The 24,156-nt window shown below is 40.2% G+C and overlaps 1 protein-coding gene across 20 annotated transcripts in view; it reads right to left on the reverse strand.

The window, feature by feature from the left end:
• Positions 1–24,156, reverse strand: part of LDLRAD4 (low density lipoprotein receptor class A domain containing 4) — a 440,311-nt gene that overhangs the window by 179,962 nt on the left and 236,193 nt on the right. For all 20 annotated transcript variants that reach the window (XM_023241720.2, XM_045041610.1, XM_023241723.2 and 17 more), the window contains one exon: positions 14,328–14,468. In XM_023241720.2, coding sequence (XP_023097488.1) covers positions 14,328–14,468 — 141 coding nt within the window. The remainder of the gene's footprint in view (positions 1–14,327; positions 14,469–24,156) is intronic.

Consider the following 24,156-nt stretch of genomic DNA (forward strand, 5'->3'; position numbering starts at 1 on the left):
GGCCCAGCCACTCCCTCCATGACAGAGAGAGTTGCCGTCAAACTTCAACCAGCTGCCTGCTTCAAACCCAGACTGGTTGGGAGAGGCTGTGAGTATGAGCAAACCCCACTGGTGTACCTTACAGGAACAACAGCTAGGCCTTCCCCCCAAGATCTAAGGAGAAAGGGATCAGAAATTTAGCTCATGTTCCTTGTTCTTCCCTTTTTTTAGAATCAAATGAAGTAACAGAAGCCCCAAACCTCCAATAAAGAGAAAAGATAAGGAGGAAACACACCTAGGCACCCTTTCCATTACAGGTGTGTGCCAACGTGAGGGCAGGTACCTTTTCTCAAAGAAGGGGAACAATACTATATTCTCCTAGCCAAGGCACATTCATGAGCCCACAAGCCACCCCACAAAATCTCTGGAGTCTCTAAAACAGGCAGATGTATGCTTTGTTTCTCTGACTGTAAGTGAACAGAACCAAAAAGTGTTGGGGTTCTGCCAAGTGTTGTGGTTCACCCTCCAGACACCCAAGGCCGCCGGTATGAGCTGACATCACTCCCGCAACATCATGCCTTGTTGCCACAAATGGACACTCTCTATAGGTTATCTAAAGGGCGGGCAAGTTTATGCCGTAAGTGTAAGAGTCTGATGGGGACAACAGGCAAAAATTTGGGGGAAGAAAGATGCCTTTCTGAAATACCAACACACCTTCCAGGCTACCTCGGCAGCATTTCTGGGAAGAGACATTTTGGAACAAGGACTGACTTGTTCCTTGCTTAGGGCTGCAGCTCTTGAACACAGGATTTCTTTCTTTCCTCTCCAGGAATTATATACTTTAAGAATACTTTTCATCTTTGTTTTTCCTTTTCTTTCTGGGAAGGAAGAAGCAAAAACTGTCTACTTTTCCCTCTGCTCTCAGAGCATAACAAGAATGGATGAAGGAGTAAAAAAATTATTATTGCTAAATTTATGTTGTTGGAGTTTTTTTTTCCAAATTAAAAGTTTATGTTCACCTCTCTGTTGAGACATGATCAAAAAACCTATGAGCCCAGATAGTGAATTCAGGGGCCTTACACTTGGGGTGGAGGGGAATAGGGGGGTCAACTCCAGCTCTGCAGTAGAGGACATATCACATCGTAGTTGTATTTTAGCTGTATTTTTACAATTACTCAAAGATGGTTCCTTTCAAGCTTTACCACAGATGCTTTTGAATGTTTTCTTTTTTTTTAATTTAAATTAAAAAAAATTTTACTATTTATTTATTTTTGAAAGAGAAAGAGACAGAGCACAAGCAGAGAAGGTGCAGAGAGAAAGGATGACACAGAATCCAAAGCAAACTCCAGTCTCCGAACTGTCAGCCCAGAGCCCAGCGCGGGGCTTGGACCCACAAACTGTGAAATCACGACCTGAGCCGAAGTTGGACGCTTAACTGACTGAGCCACCCAGGCTCCCCTTGAGTAAGTTTTCTTTTTTTTTTTTTAATTTTTTTTCAACGTTTATTTATTTTTGGGACAGAGAGAGACAGAGCATGAACGGGGGAGGGGCAGAGAGAGAGGGAGACACAGAATGGGAAACAGGCTCCAGGCTCTGAGCCATCAGCCCAGAGCCTGACGCAGGGCTCGAACTCACGGACCGCGAGATCGTGACCTGGCTGAAGTCGGACGCTTAACCGACTGCGCCACCCAGGCGCCCTTGAGTAAGTTTTCTAAGGCAAATATATGACTACTCACATCAAGCCCAAAAATGAAGCCCTTTCCAGTTGAGTTGAGTCATGCTCCTCGTTGGTGGTCCCTTGCCTTCCCCCATAATTTCATCCTGATAGCAAACAGCCCCTTCCCCACCACCGTCACATTTAGATTGTGAGTTTTCATAAACAGAAACTCACTACTTATATCATGTAAACACCATTCTTGGCACTGAGGAAACATAGAGTAAAATAACCATCAAAAAGTAGCCATGTACTAGAGCACAGCCTGGCAGGGTACTTGTAAGATTTTTATCTCATTTCCCATAGCCCCATTAGCAGAGCTGCTTGTGATGAGATCCAGCTTTGGAAAGTTCTCAAGAGATTCATCAGAAAAGAAATCAAGCCAGGTGAATTTCTAAAACCCTTCTTAATTAAGAGGCTAAACCCTAGAAAATGAACAGTCAGAATGGACAGCCTTGACTGGTGGGGTACCTGGCTCATCAATATACACAATTAATGCAGGTCACCCAACGGTCTGTGTTCTTATTTTAATGACACAAGAAGACATCCTCCTTTTCTGCTCTCTGGCCTTCCAAAGACCATGTCTGAATTAAATCATTCTGCATTCTGTGGCAGAGTACAGTTGAAATCAATAGTGTTATCATACTACAACTCTCCTTTCACGTTCTCCCTAATGCCTAGTATTAGTCAAGTTTGCACTAAAATTGATCAGTAACAGAGGGCGGTTTCTCTTAACACCCCTGCCACATCTAACCTCCCCTCCCACCCATTGGCCTCCCCCAGGAAGCAGGATCCACATTGATTTCTATCTGATTACAGGAGAGCTTGCCCTGACTTTCCCCGGTTACTTAAGCCGGCGTCTCATTGCGTGTCCTTAGAGACCAGGGCTTCGCTCAGGCAGAGAGCGTCTAGACAGTATTCATGACCCATCTGTCTGGCACGGCCCAGCGGATGGCAAACTCTATTAGAACTGAAACCATTTTTCCCTCCTCCTCCTCCCATCCCTCTCTCCCTTTGCAAAGCAGGAATCTGACACTGAAAATTACTATCATTGTTGCAATTCTCAAAATAGCACCGCCAGACTTTCATTAACATCCACGCTAGACTACTAAATATTTAAAGAAGTGGATAAATTTCATCTGAAGTGGGACAGCCCTGCACACATGAAAGCAGGAACAGAATCAAAATGTAAATCTAAGAGGTTGTTTTTATCCACGTAAATTTAGTGTCACAGCAGGAGGAAATGATGCCTCAGGTTTATTGAAACTTTCCCTCCCATTCGTTCTCTGCCTTTGTTTATCTGAAAAGGCAGAATTGCCTTTCAAGACCCTACAAGATTTTAATTGATCGGAAAACTGTCTTGGAGAAACAAAGGCAGAAAACCAAAGGGGGAGCAGGGGAAGGAGGCCCCTCTTTGGCAGTGAAGAAGGAGGGTGAGCACGCTGCTAGTGCCTCCTCTGTGGCTCACCCCACAAAACACATCCAGGTGGAATGCTGCCAGTGATAACCCGCAATCTGATCCGGCTCAGCCAAACAGATGCACATCCTTCTCCTCACCTTGTTTTAAATACCATCTTGGATCATTTTCATACAAGTCAATAATGGTTTTTGTCATGGATTCTTTTTTTTTTTCTTTTTTTTTAATGTTGAAACAGGGGTGGGGAGCCCTGTCAAAGAATACATACACACTGCTCTGTAGAACAGCTTGATTTACTACAAGCAGCCTCTATTGCTGGCCCTGACCAAGGTAAGCCAGAATTCAGCAAGTGGAACCTTCAAGGCACAAGCCATCCCCACCCCCCATGCTCTAGGACAACACAACACACTGGAAGACCCTCGTTCCACCCTCCCTGCAGTCAGCAATATCAAAGGTCTAATCCACTGGGTTGCTTAAGGACCCAGGAAATAGGCAGTGCCCTCCCTCCACTGGGACAGCTGAAAGGGGTCTGAAGGGACCACAGTGCACACACAAGATCTGAAGGTAAATTAGGGGTCTAGGGCCACAAGCCCACATCTGGCCAAGGAGGGCTCTTGGTGCTCATAGCAGGTAAAAGGGGGAGGGTAATGGCAGAAATTCGCTTTGCTCACTGGATCCCACCAAGCGTGAGCCACACAATCTCTCATGTGTACAGGGCAGCTGTCATCACACTCACCCTCCTGATGGGGAAAGTCAGACAGAGAGGGGAACTGACTTCCCCCGGGTCACTAAATAGTACACAACCTGGGCAGAACTGAAGAAGGGATTAATTAATTAATTAATTAATTAGTAGAGGAAACCCAATAATCCTTGACACACTAGGACTATAGGGTTAATTTTTTGTAATCTATTTTAAAATCCAGGGTGAAACCAAGATTATCAGCATCTATGTATTGATTAAAAATTATCATATAAACAACTTCTCTTGGAGCACGCACTTCTATGGGTGCTCATAATAACAGTCTGTCTGATCTCTAGCCCCAAACCCTACAAACCTCTAAAAACTGCTGAGTAGATCCTTAACCTTGCTCAAAAAAAAATCATGATAAAAACCCCAAACACCTAGAAGCAAAAACAAAACCACAGCCTAAGTTCAATACCTAACTGCAGCATGTTCTAGCTCTGTGAGCCTGAATAAATTACCCAAACTCTCTGAGTACTGTCTCATATGAAAACTTTCTAGGATGGTTTTGAGGTGAATGAGATGATGCATGTAAACAGCTGACACTCAGTAATGGCAGCTCTGTGCCTACCTCATCTCTACCCCTGAAGCTGCAGGCCTTCAGATAAACTCTTTGTACCCACTGGTCATCAGAGAAAGGGAACAGTGTTTCCATACACCCTCTTTGAATAAAGAGTGACAAAACACACGGGAACCAGAAATGGGTAAAAAACCAGGGTCAGTGAGCACCCGGTGTGCACTCCTGTTTTTCAACATTCAAGATGATCAACAGATTAAGAGTGGGAGGGATCTGACAGGTGTCCTAGCGCAGCCTCCTCACAAGCAGTTCTCCTGCTAAGCCTTTGCTGAGAAACACAAACAATATTCTATGAAGGACCCAAATGAGGCAACTGGCACGAGTTTAATGTGAACTGTATATTGGAAACAGAACTGTGTCAACATTACATTTTCAGGGTTTGGGTAACTATGTTATGGTTATGAAAGCGTCTCTTTTTCTTAGGAAATACACATTGAAATATTTTGAGGTAAAGAGACATGATGTCTGCAAATTACTCTAAACTGGGTCAGAAAAATTAAGATGTTAATATAGAGAGACAAAATGATAAAAAGAATTAGTTTTGTAACTTTATTCTAAGTTTGATGATTATTTCAAAGTGAATTTTAAAAGACAGCAAATAGATAAACAGGGTATAAATGTAATAATATTTACTGAGCATTTATAAAGCATTATTGTAATTGCTTTACCTAAACTATCTTATTAAATCTTCAGAAGAACCCTTTGAAGGAAATACCAATATTATCATCTTCATCTATAAATGAGAAAATCAAGATGGGAAGAGGTTAAGCAACTTGCCTAAAGCTACAGTGAGTGAGTGGTGACTATAGGATTGGAACTCAGGACCTAATACTATACTTTGTATTTTAATTTTTTTAATGTTTATTTATTTCTGTGAGAGAGAAAGAGAGAGAGAGAGAGTGGGAACAGGGGAGGAGCAGAGAGAGAGGGAGACACAATGTGAAGCACACAGGCTCTGAGCTGTTGGACTCAGCCACCCAGGCACTCCTATACTTTGTATTTTAAGCAAATTGTAGGGCTAGTCTGGGAGCCCAATCACAGTTTATGGGACTACAGGAGAATATGTTCTCCAGGAGCAATAAGAAACCTGGGATGCTAAAGATACACTGGCATAAAATGGGGACCTGACCTGGTAGGACTAATCAGGTAACTAAAGCTACACAACATGTCCACACTGAGATGCACTCCCATACTTACACACACACACACACACACACACACACACACACACACACACAGCACACACTCTGGAACACACACTCACACTTCTTTAGGGCCTGGAAGGAAGCGTTTTACATTTCTTCGGGGCTCGGCATGAACCAGCCCTTCATATAAAGCATGTGGGTATCCAGAAGCCAAAGATTTATCTCCCAAGTGTTGCTGTATTGGGAAACCTTGACCTCAGTAAAGCACATCACACTAAAAGTCTATTACTTTTATATACTTTCATATACATCATAGTAAAAGTCTATCACACTGTTGATCACAGAATAAACACTACACTAGAGCAGGCTTATACTCTGGTTAGTTTGGGTGTTTATGGTAACCCAATATATACTGTAATGACAGACAATTTGGGAGGGCAGACCTTATCTTCATCTCTTTCTGTGTATTGTCATGTGGGCTGCCAGGATTGTATAGATATTTTTAACTCTTCAGTTCCACTAGCAGGGCACTAGGCCATGCCAACAAAATTTTTTTGCATCCTCTGGTCAGACTTGAGTTTTCAAAAATAATCACGTTCATCCATTCATTCAGCAAACACATACAGGGCCGTGAACCACATGCTATATATTCCATGTATTATATGCTATATATGCCATATTACCATATGTTATATATGTCACATACCGTATGCTATATATGCCATGCACCATACGCTATATATACCACTCACCATATGCTAAATATATGCCATGCACCATATGCTATATATGCCATGGACTCTGGTGGGCATAGGGGCTATAGCAGAAACCCGTATAGGCCCTGTTCACTGAAGGTCATGCTTATAGCATGCTGAAAAGTAGCAGAGGAAGAATAAATGGTTTTCAGTTTAATTCAATAAACACTTTTCAAGTGTCCATATATGTACAGTCTATGCTATGTTAGGAGCATCAGTGCTCCCAAAGATGTAAGCATAGCCCCTGCCTTCAAAGAGCTCAACATCTAGTGGGGACTATATTTGTACACATATAATGATCAAACAGAACAGACAGCACCTTACGAAGGGCACAATGTGCTGTAGAGTTCCAAGTAGGAGAAATTGTCTCTGGCTTTGGGGAGGGGATTAAAAGGGGTAACCACCACCTGGATATAACTGGCAGATGGTCAAAACACTAAAAAAACCACCAAATGAGAAACTGGTCTAGGATGGAGGGAAAAATCATTGCTTCAGCTTTGGATGCTCAGGGCTTAAGAGGCTTGGAAGAGGCCCAATAAGCAGTTGGATACATTGGTCTGGGCTGGAGATAAGAATATGGGCACGGTTTTGATGCTCATGTGCTGTCTGGTATTACCCAGACAAGGGCTAGGAATGAGAACTATAAGCCAAGGTTAGCACCTGGGGGACAGAGTTGCTGCCAAAGAGAAGGAACAGCTGGAGGTGTCCAGAGACCAGTCAGCTGCAGATCCTGTGACCCAAGGGAACGGAATTTCAGAAAGGAGATAGATGATCAGCCTTGTCAACTGCAGAGAAAAGACTAGTAAAATCAGAAATGGAAATAAATCCACTGGACTTGGCAATGAGTAAGTGAGCCAGCAAAAGTAGCTAGGAGAGAGTGATGGTTAGTACAAAGGGGTTACAGAGGAAGCAGTCAGGGGCTGTCAAGCTGTTTTCCAAATGTACTTTAAGGTGAGCCAGGGAATGGATGGAGGGTAGAAGCAAGCAGCGAAGTTCTGCACAAGTGTGGAGAAAAGCAGGAGAGGGCTCCAACTAAGGAACTGCAAGGATTCTCACAGATGCTGAGGGCCCTGTCCAAGTGGAGGCCATGTCCAGTCAAGGTGTGGTGCCTATTGGCAGCTGAAGCCTTCTAAGGAAGAGCTGGAGAGCAGATTACATCCCAGGGTCTACAAAGTAGATGCAACACAGAGTGGTGGGCTCAGAGGCACAGGGCTATAGGGAGTTCAGAGGGTAAGGGAGGGAAAGGAAGGGTCAACTGGGTGAGGTGAAAGAACAGGCATGAGGAAATGAGTTCATGAGGCTCCTGGGCACTGGGGAACTGGACAGACCCTCCACTCCTGGAGTTTCACCTGTTTAAACAGGCCACTGGGATCCAGAATTCTGGATAAGACCTAGGAAGTGGATCACCCAAATACACCAGAGGGGGTTTGCCAAAAGGTGCCATATATACATTAGATGTGTTTTAATATATTAATTCATAATGACACATAAAGAAAATCTCATTGGTTACCTCTGAAGGGTGATAGGGAACTTTCTCATTATTAATAAAACTGATCCTACATGATATCTACTTCATGGTAATCATATAGTTGATGAGAAGTTTCTCTTTATACAAGTATCCCCACTAATAAATGAAGAAAAAAGGGTAGTATTAGGTTATGACTATCTTGCAACCCCTCATGACTAACAATAATCATACAACAGAGGGACAACAAGACAGGGTGGGCCTCAGAATGGAAGACAATGGCACCTATGCAGCCACTTCACCTACACAACATTCAAACCTAAATCTCCCCAAACTCTAGATGTAACTATCAAATTACAGGAATTAGAAGGCACAGAGGAGCACATTTAGTGACTTCATGGGAAAGCAGTCAGCAAAATTCTGAGTATGGAAACCTTATAGAACAAACAATCCAGACCCTTCTACCAAAAAGTTACATGATGTAAGAAAGTAAAAAAATTTTCAGGGTTATATCAATCCATCTTGGAGCAATTTTTGGAGCCTCTTTGAATCCTGGTTCAAACAAACTGTAAAAGAACAAAACAAGGGTGCCTGGCTGGCTTAGTTGGTAGACCATGAGATTCTTGATCTTGGGATCATGAGTTTAAGCCCCCTGTTGGGCCTTAGAACTTAAAATAAATATTTTTTTAAAAACAGACTTTAAAACAAAACAACATACACATTTATAAGACAATTGAAGAAATATGAACTCTGACAGGATATGTGATGACAGTAGTGAGGGTTAACATTTACTGAAATAATTACAGAAAAAATTAAAGGCCTGGTCTTTGTGAAGACTGATCGTGGTAAGTTCTCCACCTGGTTATAAGCCTGGTCCCAAATATAAAATACTTGGTGTTAACTAAACTTATTGCAGTAATCATTTCACAATATACATTAAGGTCAAGTCTTATGCTATATACCTTAAACTTACACAGTGCTGTATGTCAATTATGTCTTAAAACTGAATGAATGAATGAATGAATGAATGAATGAACGAACGAACAAACAAACAAGCAAGCATACTTGGAAAGTAGGAAGTTAACAGTCAAAGGTGAAGTACATGGTAGTACAGTTCAGTGCCTAAACATGACTTGAGCCTAGGTGCCAGTCCCTTTGGCAGGGTGGGGGGTGGGAGGCGGGGAGGGGAGAGGACTGTGAGAAGAGCGGGTTGGGAAGAAAGATACCCAGCTCAGATTTTAATATGTTGAATTTTATCTTACTTGCTTGTTATTACCCTAAATGGTCTTGAGCCAAAAAAAATTTCCTCCTTACAAAGACCTGTAGTTAAAATCCTGGCTTAATTGGGTATGCTTTATTAGCTTTAGTTCATTTGATTTTGAGATTCAGTTTTATGAGACCACCTATGGAGAAAGAAGCAACTTCCCCCTCCAGTAGGGATAGGAGCTCCTACACTCCCCACTTTCCCTGAATCAGATCCCCTCAGTTAATTGGAAATTCCACTGAAGCTGAAAGTGAAAGTTGTTCTGATTAAACTGCTGGCTTCGTTTCAAATTTGGGCTTACTCTTAAGGTCTAGTGGCATGAATTCCTTAGCAGCGATTGCTTAAGGAAGGTCTGTTCTTGCCAACACTTCCAAAGCACACAGCTCTTTCCAAGGCTACTCAATTATTGCTTCTTGGAAGTCAAAGGAACTCTGCCTCTCCCCAACCAAAATGTAGCACAGTGGCTTTGAAAATGTAGTGTAACAGGAAACACTCAGCCTGGTACGGAGAGAAAAGTTCACTGAATGTCTGGGAGTTGCAATGCCAACATCACTCAGGGCAACAGGTGAGCTGTGCAGCTCCCCCCTGCACATGCACAGCAGACACATAGGCAGTCCATCTTTTAGAGATGAGCAGAAAGTGTAGCATGACTTACTGGCTTTTCTCTATGGGCTCAACTCACCTTTCCAACCCTGTCTCAAGCTACCCGCTCACTATCCCTGATTCTCCCCATGTTCATGCTGTTCTTGGCTCTGACACGCTGTCCTCTCTATGCCACCCAGCATGTCTCCTCTACAAAGTCACCATGACTACCAGTCCAATAAAAATAATTCTCTCTAAACTATTGAACCACAAGATACTAGAATTGCTTAGCTCTCACTATCCTGTGTTAATATTTATTTATCTTTCAGTTCCTTGAATATCAGCACCTTGATAACAGGATCTATGTTTTCCTTCATCCCACACAATTCCTGGTACAATGCTCAAACAAGGCACTTAATAATTTTATTTGTAAATATAATAATATGTACAACAATAATTCTTTCTATACAATAAATCATTTTATTTATATAATTTGTATTTTTAGTGCCCACGAGTACAATATATTGATGTAACAGCCAAGAGAAAAGACATGAGAAAAACTGACAATTTAGCATTTTTCCTCCTCTATAAAAAGATGCATCCAACAAAATTCTTTCCGCAAGGCCATCAACACCAGCCCAGTCATCCACATCTGTGCAAAATCCTTTGAGGCTAACAGGAAAATAAACTAGCCTCAGTCAATGGAGAGCCTAACCATAGTTAGCAAAGTAGACAAGCAGGTGAAACCACTCAGTTTAAGTTCCAACAACATTTTTTGACAGGAAAAACTACTTACAGCTCTTATAAGGGCCTCCATGATTATCAGTATTACCAACTCCACAAATGACAGTAACATTTTCTTACTACCCTTAATTCATGGTAAATTTTAGCAAATATCAAGTGAGAGACAGAGATTACCAAGACATCTGAGCCATGGTGCACTCCCACAGCCAATAACATAGGCATAAAACTGATTCTAGCTCATCTGGAAATCCAGAAGATTCCAATTTGCTTTACCATAAGCACAATCAAATAGCAGAACACCAAATGTTTCCTACAGGTGGAAACAAAGCAAATCAAGTAAATGGATCTTGTTCTTAAACAGGAACAAGGAGGAAGCACTATGTGTTTTTCTGGAATGTGATATTTTATATGCAGGAATTCCTGTAAAACTTCAAGTTCTCAAGGTAGAGAGGAAGGGGAGCCTCAACATCAGAGTTAGTACTCGGTGAAAGGCATACTGTCCATCTGCTATAGGAAATGTATTGGGAGATCTATTAAAACCCACTTTCAAATGGAGAGCTTCTAAGCCTCGTTACACAGCTATTAACAGAAAGAAACATATCCTTTGTTTATATTCTTGCCCAATAGGGTATGGGGAAGAAAATATATTGATTCAATACTAGATCCTCTTCTAGCATCAACAAAGAGCAGGGAAGCTACAACCTTTCCCAAAGACTCCTGACTACAAAGAACACACCAGCTACAACAAACTCAGAGCAAGTGTCCTGATGTGACAAGTGGGCTGAGTTCCCTCTGGTGGCTGTGAAGAACTGGGGCCAAAGAGTGCAGAAGGGCCGCTGGCCACATCAGAGTAAGTTGCTCTCAGCTGAGGAGGGGACAGAGCAGGTAGGAAACATCTAGAATTTGTAAAGATGAACTAACCTTTGGACACATGAAAAATTTTGTAACATATGAAGAGTGAACCTGACATTAGAGACAAAGGATACAAAGCCATGGTGGTCCACCTCTCCAAGAAATGGCCACACCATGAGAGGGGATGATGCTAGTAATGATGCAATTATATAGACTATACTTTTTGTGTGTATTATTTCACTTAAATTCTCACAGCACCCTTATATGACTGACAACTAATTCCCGTTTCATAGATAGAGAAACTAAGGGTCAAAGTGGTTTAGTCACTTCCTTGAGCTGAAACTTGAACCCAAGTCACAGCCATGGTCTCACTCTGTGTCCTTATGTCTCCTGGTTTTTGTCTTAATGCCCTATTTTAGCTACAAGGACACAACAAATGTTAGTTATATCTGAACATCAAGGACCAACAGCTTGTCAACAGGATCTTAAGATTCTTATTAGGACAAACTTTTGCAGCTGCCTGGGCAACTTTGAAACATTTATACCTGTAACTCCTTCACCTTGCTTTAAGCAAAATTAAAGCATTCACATTGCTAAAAAATGAATGAAAAGAGTGCCTGGATGGCTCAGTTGATTAAGTTGATTACTCTTGGTTGGTTGCTCTTAATTTTGGCTCAGGTCATGGTCTCAGAGTTTGTGAGTTCAAGCCCTATGTCAGATTCCACACTAACAGCATGGAACCTGCTTGGGATTCTCTCTCTCTCCCTCCTTCTCTGCCCCTCCTCTGCTCATGCTCTCCTTCTCTAAATAAATAAATAAATAAATAAATAAATAAATAAATAAATAATAAAATGAATGAATGAAAAAGTTACCTGGAAATAGGCTTTCAAAAACAGAAAAGAGGGGTACCATGGGTGTCAGTCAATTAAGCATCTGACACTTGGTTTTGGCTCAGGAGATGATCTCACAGTTTATGAGCAGAGTCCCACATCCTTGGGCTCCGTTGTGACAGCACAGAGATTGCTTGGGATTCTCTCTCTCCTTCTCTCTCTGCCCCTCCCCTGCTTGTGCTCTCACTCTCTCTCTCTCAAAAATAATAAACTTTAAGAAAAGTACATTTTAAAAAACAGAAAAGAATTCTAACAAGAAGGGGAGAGAGGTGGGAGGAAGGGAAGGGAAAAGAAGAAGGGAAGGGAAAAGAAGAAGGGAAGGGAAAAGAAGAAGGGAAGGGAAAGGGAGGAGAAGGGGGGAGTGGAGGGAAGAGGGTTCAATACAATAAGAGGACTGCAATTGAATTATCCTAAAGAGAAGGAGAAGCACCTTCAAGATACAGAGAAACAGTCTGTGAAGTGACCAAGCTTAGAGGGACAAAGGTTCGGTTGGCTTGCTTTTCACACAGAACTCTCTAAACCAGTCAAAATACCACACAGTTGTAATATTCTCTCCATAGTCTATCATGTAATATGTTTGCTGTTACTCAAGTCTAGAGAAAACAAAATAAGAAATTGCCTTTACATTGTTCTTCTCCTTCTAAGACCCCCTGGCTTGAGTCTAGTTGACCTACATCAAGTGCTTAGGACTAGCAAGATTCTAAGTGCTTTATGTGGACCATCCCGCTTAATCCTCACAATACCCATCCTCATGCCCCACTGTGCAGATAAAGTCAAAGAGCTTCCCCACTGTTACGTAAGTGCCATGGCCAGGATCCCAACCCAAAAGTCAAACTCGGAGCAGGCAGGACAGTTCACTGTGGGGATCCCTTCCCTGTGTCCAAACAAGCTGCATTATGAAAATTACAGTACTTATGGCCACAAGGGCTACTCAATTATTGCTTCTGGTAAGTCAAAGGAACTCTGCTCTCCCCAACCAAGATGTGGCACAAGCTTTGAAAAAATCTCCACAGGAGACACAAGGACTAAATATCAGGAAAGCATTCCTCCTAACCTTAAATTGTCTTCTTAAAGTATAGAGGTAGGACTCTAAGAACACTCAGTATAAGAAAATGCAAACTCACATGAAGAGAATTATTACACTACTAGATTCCCGAATTTAGCAAGCATAAATAAGAATAGGCCTTAAAACTCACTAGGCATGGCCATTTTTTCTGAGCTTGCCTTCAATATAAAAATACAGCAGGAATACAGAAAACCATTTCTTTTAAAAAATCTCCTCCCATTTCACATTACAGTATCAATATTTATGCAGTATGATAGCCATAATAGAAATTTTAAATCTGTAAATAAAAACAAATATAACTTCTCAAGATAATGTCAGTAAAACTGGGGAGAGAAGCTGAATTTCATAAAATGATCTCAGTAGGACCCCATGAAGAGGAGCAAACATCCCCCTTGGATGTGCTATTGCAAAGACATGCTCATCATCAACCCACTTCACTTAGCTCAAGAAAACACAGGGAAAGGTAAGGCAAATTTCCTAAGAGAAAAGTTCAGCAGTGTGTCAAAGCTGCCTTCTTACTCCTTCCTCTTCATAAAAACCATGAGATCAAAAAATGAATGAACTTCAAACTCTGATTTCACCTTTTCAAGTATAAGAAATGGTCAAAGCCTCAGCCTTGGGATGCAGACACGTAAACACCTCACTTAATTTGTTTTCTATCTAGTACCAAGCAGAAAAATACATGATCAGAACTTTTTTTCACATCCCATATAAATTTTTCTATTCTATTATTTTAATTACATGGTTAATTATGAACTCTCCACATCTTTCTTTGCTTATTTTAAATTATTTTCAAATTATTATTTTAAATTACTCTAAAACTTTTTACAAAACTGGCATGAATGTTAAATCAATATATTATTTCTTACAATCCTGTTAGTGTTTCTAAGGTAAGTAGCCAAAGCCTATTCTAAAACACAATGCCACTGGCCATTTCTGAAAGTAGGATGAATTTCCCAGTTTAGACACACCATCTTTCTATCCTGAAAGAAAAAAACACTCCCTTTGTGAAAATATAAAATTTCTTTTCTTAACCAAAAATCAACATCCTTTCTATTTCCCTATGACCTCACCTCCTAATTATTTCAAAAACACATCCAATTTAATGATACCAAAGTAAGTAGGAGGGACTTACAGTTGAAGATGCCGGGAGGTGGATGCTCGGTCACCAGGAGACAATTTTCTTCATCACTGTTGTCCCCACAGTCGTTCTGTTGATTACAGACCAGTGAACCAAGATACAAGCATTTACCGCTGGTGCAGGTGAATTTGCACTCTGGAAAAGTACAATATAAGGCATAAAGTAGTCAATACAAGTAGTGAATTCAATACTTGAATTTTTTTCCCCCATTTGTGCATTTGTGCACCATGACAGTTTGGGAAATCAGTCTATCTGTAGATCCCAAGAAACTGAACTCAGAAAGGGCTATCTTGGTTAAGGATCTTATGAAATACACAAGACTGTGTCCCCGGGGCACTCTGGAGCCTGCTGTACATTACTCACCCATGTCTCTAACCCACAAAATAAGTAATACAGGTGCTTTCTTTCCATGACCTGCCCAGCAAAAAAAAAAAAAAAAAATCTGTGGCAGTTTCCCAAGCCTCCAAGGATGTGGGGACCCTGAGAAGAAGCAGCACAAGTCCAGAAGAACTTGGGAGCTCAGGCTTAACAAAAGGAGACTCAGATATTTTATTTCCAACTCATCACTGGATGTTGTGAAGCTCTGGGCAAAATATTTAACCTCTCTGGCATTCATTTATCTTGTGCCTCAGTAAAACCTATTTTAATAGCAAGCAAGGGGAGCACTGACTTTATAATATAAAGCATAGGAAAATAACGTGTGCTCTCTGCTAGCTAAGAAACACCAATGCCAAGGGCCATGTGAGTAACTTACAGAATATGATAGAGCCCAGCCCAAATCCCTATAGGCCACACTGAACATGGGATCCCTGAAATCTCTACAAATCAGTATGTGAAAATGGAATTTACTTTTACAAGACTTTAAAATAAATTTGCAAACTTAACACGTTACTATCAAAGTAAGCATTTAAGAATGGAAATTACACAATTATATATACATGAGCACATAAACATCTATGTATATCTTACATTGAATATCACCTTGCATTCTGACAGTGAGCTTTCTCCCAGGAGCACCCACAAAAGCTGGCAGAACTTGCACAGTATGTCCACATCACTGGGTACAAAAAAAACTTCAGGAAAAGCGTCTCAGATCACTACTGATGCTGACTATCACAGCCTCTTCATTTCTCCTCAATTTTGTCTGTCTAGAATATTGCTGGCAGGTCTGGATCAATTCCTAGGTCCTTTCAACTCTAAAATTCCATTATTCAGATGAAAGACTGGGCATCAACACACCAAGGCCTCCTCCCGTTATGCTAACAATAAACGGGGCTGCAAAGAGAATAACCCTTTTACCTGTTGCAAAGAGACAGAACTTAAATCCTCAAAATATTTCTGTGGCCCAGTATGAAAAGGATATTACAATTCTCCATTTGTTCACATTTTCCTCAAAGAGTATAGAAGACACTAGCCCACCCCCTGACCTAATTTAGAACAGCATGTGAACACAGCCCAAATGCACATCTACAAGTTCATTGCCGGCCACAGGGTCTGGGTTAAAAAATTTGTGCACAGAGTGTGATCCAAGCCATGTGGTAGGAACATTGCTGATGCCAAATGCTCTTCCCATAAGGTAGAAATATTAAAATCCAGCTGTTTGAAATCACATTTATGAAGTGACTTTTTTTTTACTTAATGGAAAAAAGGGATGTCAAGAAAAGAATTTATCTTACTTTCCAAAAGAAATATTACAGTTCAGATTAATACCAAACATGAAAAGGACATTAGCCAAAAACAGGCTGATGTTGTTGAAATGGTAACTGGAATAAAGGGAATACTAACCTAAATTGAATCAAACTCCATCTAAAAGATTAACCATTGCTATGGATTGAAAGGATATCAGGTTAGACTACCACATCCCAGTTTGTGTGGAACTTTAAACCAGCAGGAACATGAAACCACACCCACACTTTACTTATTTCAACTTGTTTAAGGGAGACCCAGTCCAGAGAACAAAATGTTTTCAAGGAAATGAATTATGTGATTCATGAATTTATGTAATCAATACTTTAGCCCCTTCTCTGTTATGTGCCAGGTATTGAGACATGGAAACACAGAAACGAAAGAGCAAGTCCTCTTCAAAGGGCTCACAACATGAATTTTTTTAATCATATGAGAAGTGACCAATATATTTGCTAACTCTTTCCAATGACATATTTTCCTTCTTTATCTCCTTCATATCTAGAGTGCTGCCCAACAAGTGAATGCAACTCAATGAATCACATATTTGTTGAATAAATGAATGATCTAATCTGAGCCTCATAAAAACCCTGTGAAATAATTAAGTTAGATATTATTCCCATTTCATAGATGAGGAAATTAAGACTCAGAGATTAAGTGGTTTGCCCATAATTAAACTCCTAATAAATGGCAACATTCAGATGTGTGTCCAAATCCATTACCTCTGAACGCAGGCTCTCTCCAGAACTGCCTCTCAGTTTCCAAGTGTGCTTTCACAAATGTGTAAGGTTAATTTGTAATGAGGATGTCCACATATGTAACAAGGTTCTCAAAACAGTTTCTTTTTTTTTTAATCTTTATTTATTTTTGAGAGAGAGAGAGACAAAGTGCGAGTGGGGGAGGAACAGAGAGAGAGGGAGACACAGAATCTGACGGAGGCCCCAGGCTCTGAGCTGTCAGCACAGAGCCCAACACAGGGATTGAACTCACAAGCTATGAGCTCATGACCTGAGCCTAAGTCAGATGCTTAACCCACTGAGCCACACAGGAGCCCAAAACAGTTTCTTTTCTTAAGTAGGCTTAACATAACTCAGGATGCATTAATAAGGCTTTTGCTAGTAATGTGCTTAGAAAGTTCTTAGGTCTTAGTGCAAACATCAACAGAAATCCATAGAATTTCAAATTCATAAAATCTAAATCTCCTCAATGATGAGTCATTAGCTAAATATCAAACTAAAGGTCTTTCCATTACATGGCCATGTGAATCAAAACAACTGGAATGAAATTTTGAATCTATCGACTTCTTGATGGGATATAGAAAATCACTATAATGCTATTAAGTGTTAAAGATTAATGCTAAAGCTGGAATGAAATTGCAGAGTAAAACATCTGTCTAAGGTAACACAACTGGTTACAACAGAGGCAGGCTTTCAACTTGATCCCGACTCACCCTGCAAGGCCATCTCCACCACACTTTGCTATCCAAAATCCCAGTGTTCAGTGGTCCTCTAATAGCCAGGTTATTGTGGTATGTGAAACAAACTAAGAACCCTAGATGAGAGACTCTAACCTCAGCTGTGTACTGGAATCACCGGGGCAACTTTCAACATTTCTGATGCCCGAGTCCCAGTCTAACTGCTTTCAATGGCCCAAGGTACAGCCTGGGCAGTGGTTGTTTCTAGAGATCCTTAAAATGATTCAGATGCACAGCCAGGATGAAGAACCACTGCCTAGTGAGAATTAGGTAACTTATATTAAGCCCTAATAAGCCCCCCTTTTTTAGCTAATAATATTTCATTGGAATGTTTAGTTGGTATTTGCTAATTTACTAAAAAGTATCTCTTAAAAGAGGCAGGTATTTTGATAACTCCAGGACATAAGGCCCAGTTGCTACAACTCTGTACTGCCAATAGGGTATTTCAGAAGCTTTGTGACCACAGTTGTGACCCCAAACTCCATTTTGACCCACTAACGACAGAAAATGTCCTCAATGAAGTAAAACTCAAGTGAGAGAAAGAAGACAGAAGAATAAAAAAATGTTTTCTTACATTTTTTCTTATATTTCATCCATTCTTTGTGGAACTTGAGTATTTCTGCCAAGCCAGAAGTTGAAGGATATCAAAGATTGTTTAAACACTGGAAATATTTTGGCTACCAAATTTGTGGTGATTTCAGACATGTAATACTGAAAGAACAACTAACTACATAACTTAGTTTTTCCTTTGGGACCTATAGATATGATTTAAAAATCTGTAATACTTCAATAATTTCTCTTCTTTAAAGTTGGGACTTTTAAAATTTTTTTAACATTTATTTATTTTTGAGAGACAGAGACAGAGCGTGAGCAGGGAAGGAGCAGAGAGAGAGAGGGAGACACAGATCTGAAGCAGGCTCCAAGCTCTGAGCCGTCAGCACAAAGCCCAACGCGGGGCTCGAACTCACGTACCGTGAGATCATGACCTGAGCTAAAGTCAGACACTCAACCAACTGAATCACCCAAGCACCCCTAAAGTTGGGACTTTTTAAATGAAGAAAATGGCATCCCTTTCTGCCATAACTCTCTATTTCTTATGAAAAAAAAAAAACAACTCTAGAATCAGCAACAGATTTTAGATAATCACTTTATATACTCTTAGTAACAGAGAATTTCATCCAGATTTAGGGTCTTCTTTAGTTTTTCTACGTTCCTACATAAAGCTTCTGATGAGCTTCTGTGACTTTGAATTGTCATAGATTCATAAAATTCTAATGTTAAGAGCGCCCTAGAGACACAGTGGTCCAACCTCTCATGTCACAGATGAGGAAATAGTCTAGAGAGAATTCCTGACTTACCCAAAGTCAAAAAATGAATTCTCTGTAATGGAACATAAAACCCAAAATTTCTATCAAATTGAAGGAAAAACTTTTTTGTCCTAAATGTCATTCCAATTATGTATAAATTAATATCAGCCAGTTGGAGTATACTATGTTAGAGAGGAAAACAGAAAAGAATTATTCTGTGAATTCCAAACTTATACACACACAAAAAAAACACTGTATTAAAAAAAATGGGGGGGTGCTTGGCTGGTTCAGTTGGTACAGCATGTGCCTCTTAATCTTGGGGTCATGAGTTTGAGCCCCCACATTGGGCCTGGAGCCTCCTCCCAGTAGCTTAACAATTTTATATTCTACACCTAAACTTGAACAGGATTCAAAGATAAATGCTCAATCTTTACTTCCTAGAGAACAAACTTGCATCTCAGAGACCAAAGTTAATAGACTTGGTAGAGTTAACATTCTATTAGTTAAGACAATAAAAAGTACTTGAAAGTTGCTAAGAGGGTAGATCTTAAATGTTCTCACCACAACAAAGGAAATAGTAATTAGGTGACCTAACCTAGGTGTTAGCTCATGCTATAGCAGTCATCATTTTGCAATATATAAGTGTATCAAATCAACACGCTGTATCCTAGACTTATGTGATGTTATACATCAATTATATTATCAATAAATCTGGGGGGACAGGGAACAAAACATTGGTTTCAATTTTTCCTACACTCTTTGTAAAGCCTTAGTTTTCACGGATATAATCTCAGTCACAAAATAAGGACCTATATACAGTATTACATCACAGCTGTAAAATCAGCCTTTTTTGTGAACTGGCAAAGTAGTCTATGGTAGCTATTTCAGTTAAAATTCATACAGCAACATCGGCTCATTCAGTTCACACTTCTATCATTCACAAACCTGAAAACTAAGAGTGATTCTGGCTGCAACATTTCTGACATTAAAATCTAGAATTTGCTCTCAGTAATAGGGGCCTTCTCTATGTACTTACACTGTGAATAACAGAGATTAAACTTAGCTGTCAGTAACCTATAGGTGAAGAATTAATAGGCTTCTAAAATCAGTATAAACAATTTTGCCACAACCTATGTAAGTTTACATTTCCTAGTATAGAGATGACAACAATATTTTTATTAACGTATACACATTGCCTACCCCCCCACACAAGGTAAAGTCCAATAAAAATGAAAACCAATGAGTAAAAAACAAACCAAAAAAATGAAAAAATGCAAGGGAAAAGAGAACAACTCTGTGACTTAAGAAAGCTTTGCTAACCAGCCATTAAAATGAAGTCCAAGCAAATGAGCTGCCACAGAGACAAGGAAACCAGAGGCATGGTGGCAAGCCGTCGATAGCTGATAGTGGTAGGCATTCCAATTAATCTCCTGCTTCTAAGACTTAAAAACGTCCATAACTGTTTTTATTAAACAGTATGGAATACTACAACATACTGTTGTATGAATTCCGTCCAACAGTATGGAAGCTATCTTACACACCAGTTTTGTCACAAAGAGAAAAGAGCTCCCTGTATGGTTATTTCTTTTATCAGCCTTCAGTGAAGTTAGAATACTGGAGCCAGAATGACAGCACCAGAAAGTAGTGATTTAGCAAATTATGAAGATAAGGCTTTGAGAATCTTCAGAAATGAAAAGCTAATCCTTAGGGCTATTCTTCTCAAATGTCAGGTTTTGACAGTATATGAATGGCATAAGGATGATTGATAATATGCATATTCTCCTACAAAATTTTTCAATGCAAAGAATACATTTTGAGTAACCTGTAAGAGACTTAATATCTACATATTAGCACACTGATCTCTCTCGAAATCTGAGGGAGGAGGTCTGCAGAAGTTGCATGTGCCTCACCTAATATCATATAGTGATTTACACAGCATGCCAAAAGTCAAATGTAAAGACCACTGTATCACTAATGATGCTCTCCCCCCTCCCTCAAAGACAGAGCTGACTCTCCTGGTTATAAATTTGGAACAAAGGGGAATTTAATTAGAAGGTTTATATTCTGTATAATGAATTAAGTTACCCACAAGCATTTCATAAAAGTCATATCTTAAATGGTGCCACTAAAACCATAGTTGTCCTTCAAAAAGATGAATATGGCATGATAAAAGGATATCTGCCCATATAATAAGATTAACATAGAAGAGCTTCCCATCAAAGATAGTAATAAAGTTTTTTTAACTCAATCCATTTTATGATATGGCTTATCACTCCCAATATGGTGCTGAAAAGATAACTTTAATGTGTCTGAAATTATCTGAAAACCATAAGTGAAAAATGTGCTCTTAAAACTCCAAGGTACTTTCAGGCTTTAGACTTCTAGTCCTACAATTACCTTTTGGAGCAGCTTTAAACACTGCCCAACTTGCATCAAAAGACCATAAGGCATTTTAAAAGTCAGCAAAAGTCCTTTAGGACTTGAATTGGCAAACAGCGCTATTACTTTTTTGTGTTTAAAACCAATTAATGAGTGAATTTGTTTCTGTGTTTTTCTGTATATAAAATATGAGGAGGTATTCTTACTAACTTCTTAGCACAGTACTAAAAGCAAGCAGGTAAAAACTACCTTAAAATACTTTGAGGAACAAAAAAGGCATATCAATATATGCAATGCACATGAGAAAATAGTTTGAAAGTATGCGATCAAAATATAAATAGTGGCTACTTCTGGGTGCTGGGGTCACTAGTAATTTATAAGTTCCTTGATAATTTTAAGTATTATTTTATAATCAAGAAAAATATAAAGTCCTATTTTAAGGCAGAAAATCTCTGTGAGAACCAAATGTTTGTAGAATTCTAAATCTATCACAATCCTAATTTTATTTATTTTTTGAGAAAGCAAGAGAGCATGAGCGCGAGCAGAGGAGGGGCAGAGGGGGAATGAGAGAGAGAGAGAGAGAGAGAGAGAGAGGATCCCAAGCAGCTTCCACACTCAGCGCGGAGCCCAATGTGGAACTCGATCTCACGACCCTGAGATCATGACCTGAGCTAAAATCAAGAGTTGGAGGCTCAACCAACTGAGCTGCCCAGGTGCCACACAATCCTAATTTTTTTTTTTTAATTTTTTTTTTCAACGTTTATTTATTTTTGGGACAGAGAGAGACAGAGCATGAACGGGGGAGGGGCAGAGAGAGAGGGAGACACAGAATGGGAAACAGGCTCCAGGCTCTGAGCCATCAGCCCAGAGCCCGACGCGGGGCTCGAACTCACCGACCGCAAGATCGTGACCTGGCTGAAGTCGGACGCTTAACCGACTGCGCCACCCAGGCGCCCCCACACAATCCTAATTTTAAAGGTGCTAATAAAATACCTAATTGGCCATGGCATCATCCAAACAGAAATCGAGACAGCTCCAACCCCATAAGGATAAACACTACTTCAGTTACATTTCATTTCATGAAGTACATGCTGACCACTTCCATGGGTGGAACAGTAGTAGCAGAAGGGATACAGCTGGTAGTACCTGCTTGAGTAACTGCCTGAGGGGAGTGGCGAATGAAACAGGTCTGCCATGAGGTGGAGCCAAGCCTGTGGAGGCTTGTGAGCCACTGAACAGAAAGCTGCTTTACTATGAGATCTGAGGCATTAAAGAATATCAAGCATAAGGACTGATACACTCTGACGCTATAAAAAATATTTCCTTGCAGTACAGTATGTATAAGTGTGTGGGGGTGATAGAGAGAGAGAGACAGAGACAGAGAGACAGAGACAGAGAGAGACAGAGAGAGATCCACGTCAATGGGTTTATACAAAGAGAAAGAAAAAAAGAACATCCATATAACCAGTGCACTGATCAAGAAACAGAAAAAGCAATGGGTGGGTGGGAATGTGATTCCTTGGGGTGTTCTAACTTTCATTTTGACAGGATCTCACTGTATGTGAAAATAAGGCAGGGGAGGTAGGGAGCAGGTATCCAGTCATGAAGAACCTTGTACGCCTTGCTGAGGACTATTAATGGCTCTCAATCTATAGGTTTTAAATAAATGTATTTGAATGTAATGGTAACTGGATAGTACAGAGCATTTAATATATACTCATCAAGACTAACCTTGCATAATGGTTCTCTTATTACTTTGCTCCACTGAGCAAATAAACCACATATAAGCAGCATAAACCATAAAACTCAACAAGAGTTTTAAGTTGTCCACTAACAGATTTTTCCATATGCATTTGAGGTACACAGACTATGAGGACCACACCCAACTGGTAAGACTAACATAAATGAATGTACAAGTGTTTTACAGCACAAACCTAGGCCCCAAACGGGGGACCCGAACAGGTGAAAGGGAGGCATTTATCCTTGGATATTGCAACTTCTGGGCCTCAGGCTCTTTCTCTCTAAGTCATTTCTCCCTCTTCAATACTTCATTCATTCATTCAAGAGTCCTGCACTGTTTGGGGCAAGGAGCATGGCCACAGGCAGCAAGGATAAATGTAAACAGTCCACTGGCCTGAAACTCAGAAAACTGGCTTCTCCTCCAGTTCTTAAAGTGAATATTATGTTTCTCCAGAGGCAAGAATCTTAACCTCTAGATTCCTTACTGGTAAATGGGGTGCCTGGATTAAACCAGTACTTTTGAATCTTTCCTCTAAACAACCTACGTGTTCCCTTTGAGTCCTCAGGATCATCTGCAAGAGATGGGGTTGGGAGTAGGGTTAGTAAAGGAATCCTGGCAGTTCCACTAAGATCTGCATACAGTTAGACTTTTCTCTGAGATTTCACTGGAAAAAGGTCCCCAGCTAAAAATTCTGAAAGCCACCCAATGTCTTAGATCCTCAAAGTTCTTTCAATTCTTACAATCATGATTCTGTAAAATTTTAAGAAAGAAATTTTAAAGAATGAAATTCCACGTTAGCCCTTTGTTGCTTTTGTTGCCTGCTCTTGATTATCCAAATGACAGGTGATCTTTAAAATTTCTGAATTTTGGAAATTTTGGTACATACTGATTATCAACACTACCTCTTTGGGATTCTTCACATCAGCTATACCAACATGATAGAACTTTCCCCATCTTGAAAATAAAAATGGTTTTGTCCCCATTCTCCACTCCTCTGCTCCCACAACTTAATGCCTCTAATCTGCAATTCTCCCCTAAAAAAATTCCAGTCAGGCTTTGGCTCCCATCATTGCACCAAAACTGCTTGTTCACATCCCCAATGACCTCCATGTTGTTTGCTCCAATGTGGTCATCTCAGGCCTCATCTTACCAGACTGCCTTTGACAGATCTGATCAATCCCAACCACCTGGAACCAACTGCTTCAAGGATCCAGAGACATGTCCTCCTACTTTAAGGAC

Source organism: Felis catus, chromosome D3 (genome assembly GCF_018350175.1).
Source record: "Felis catus isolate Fca126 chromosome D3, F.catus_Fca126_mat1.0, whole genome shotgun sequence".
NCBI lineage: Eukaryota > Metazoa > Chordata > Mammalia > Carnivora > Felidae > Felis > Felis catus.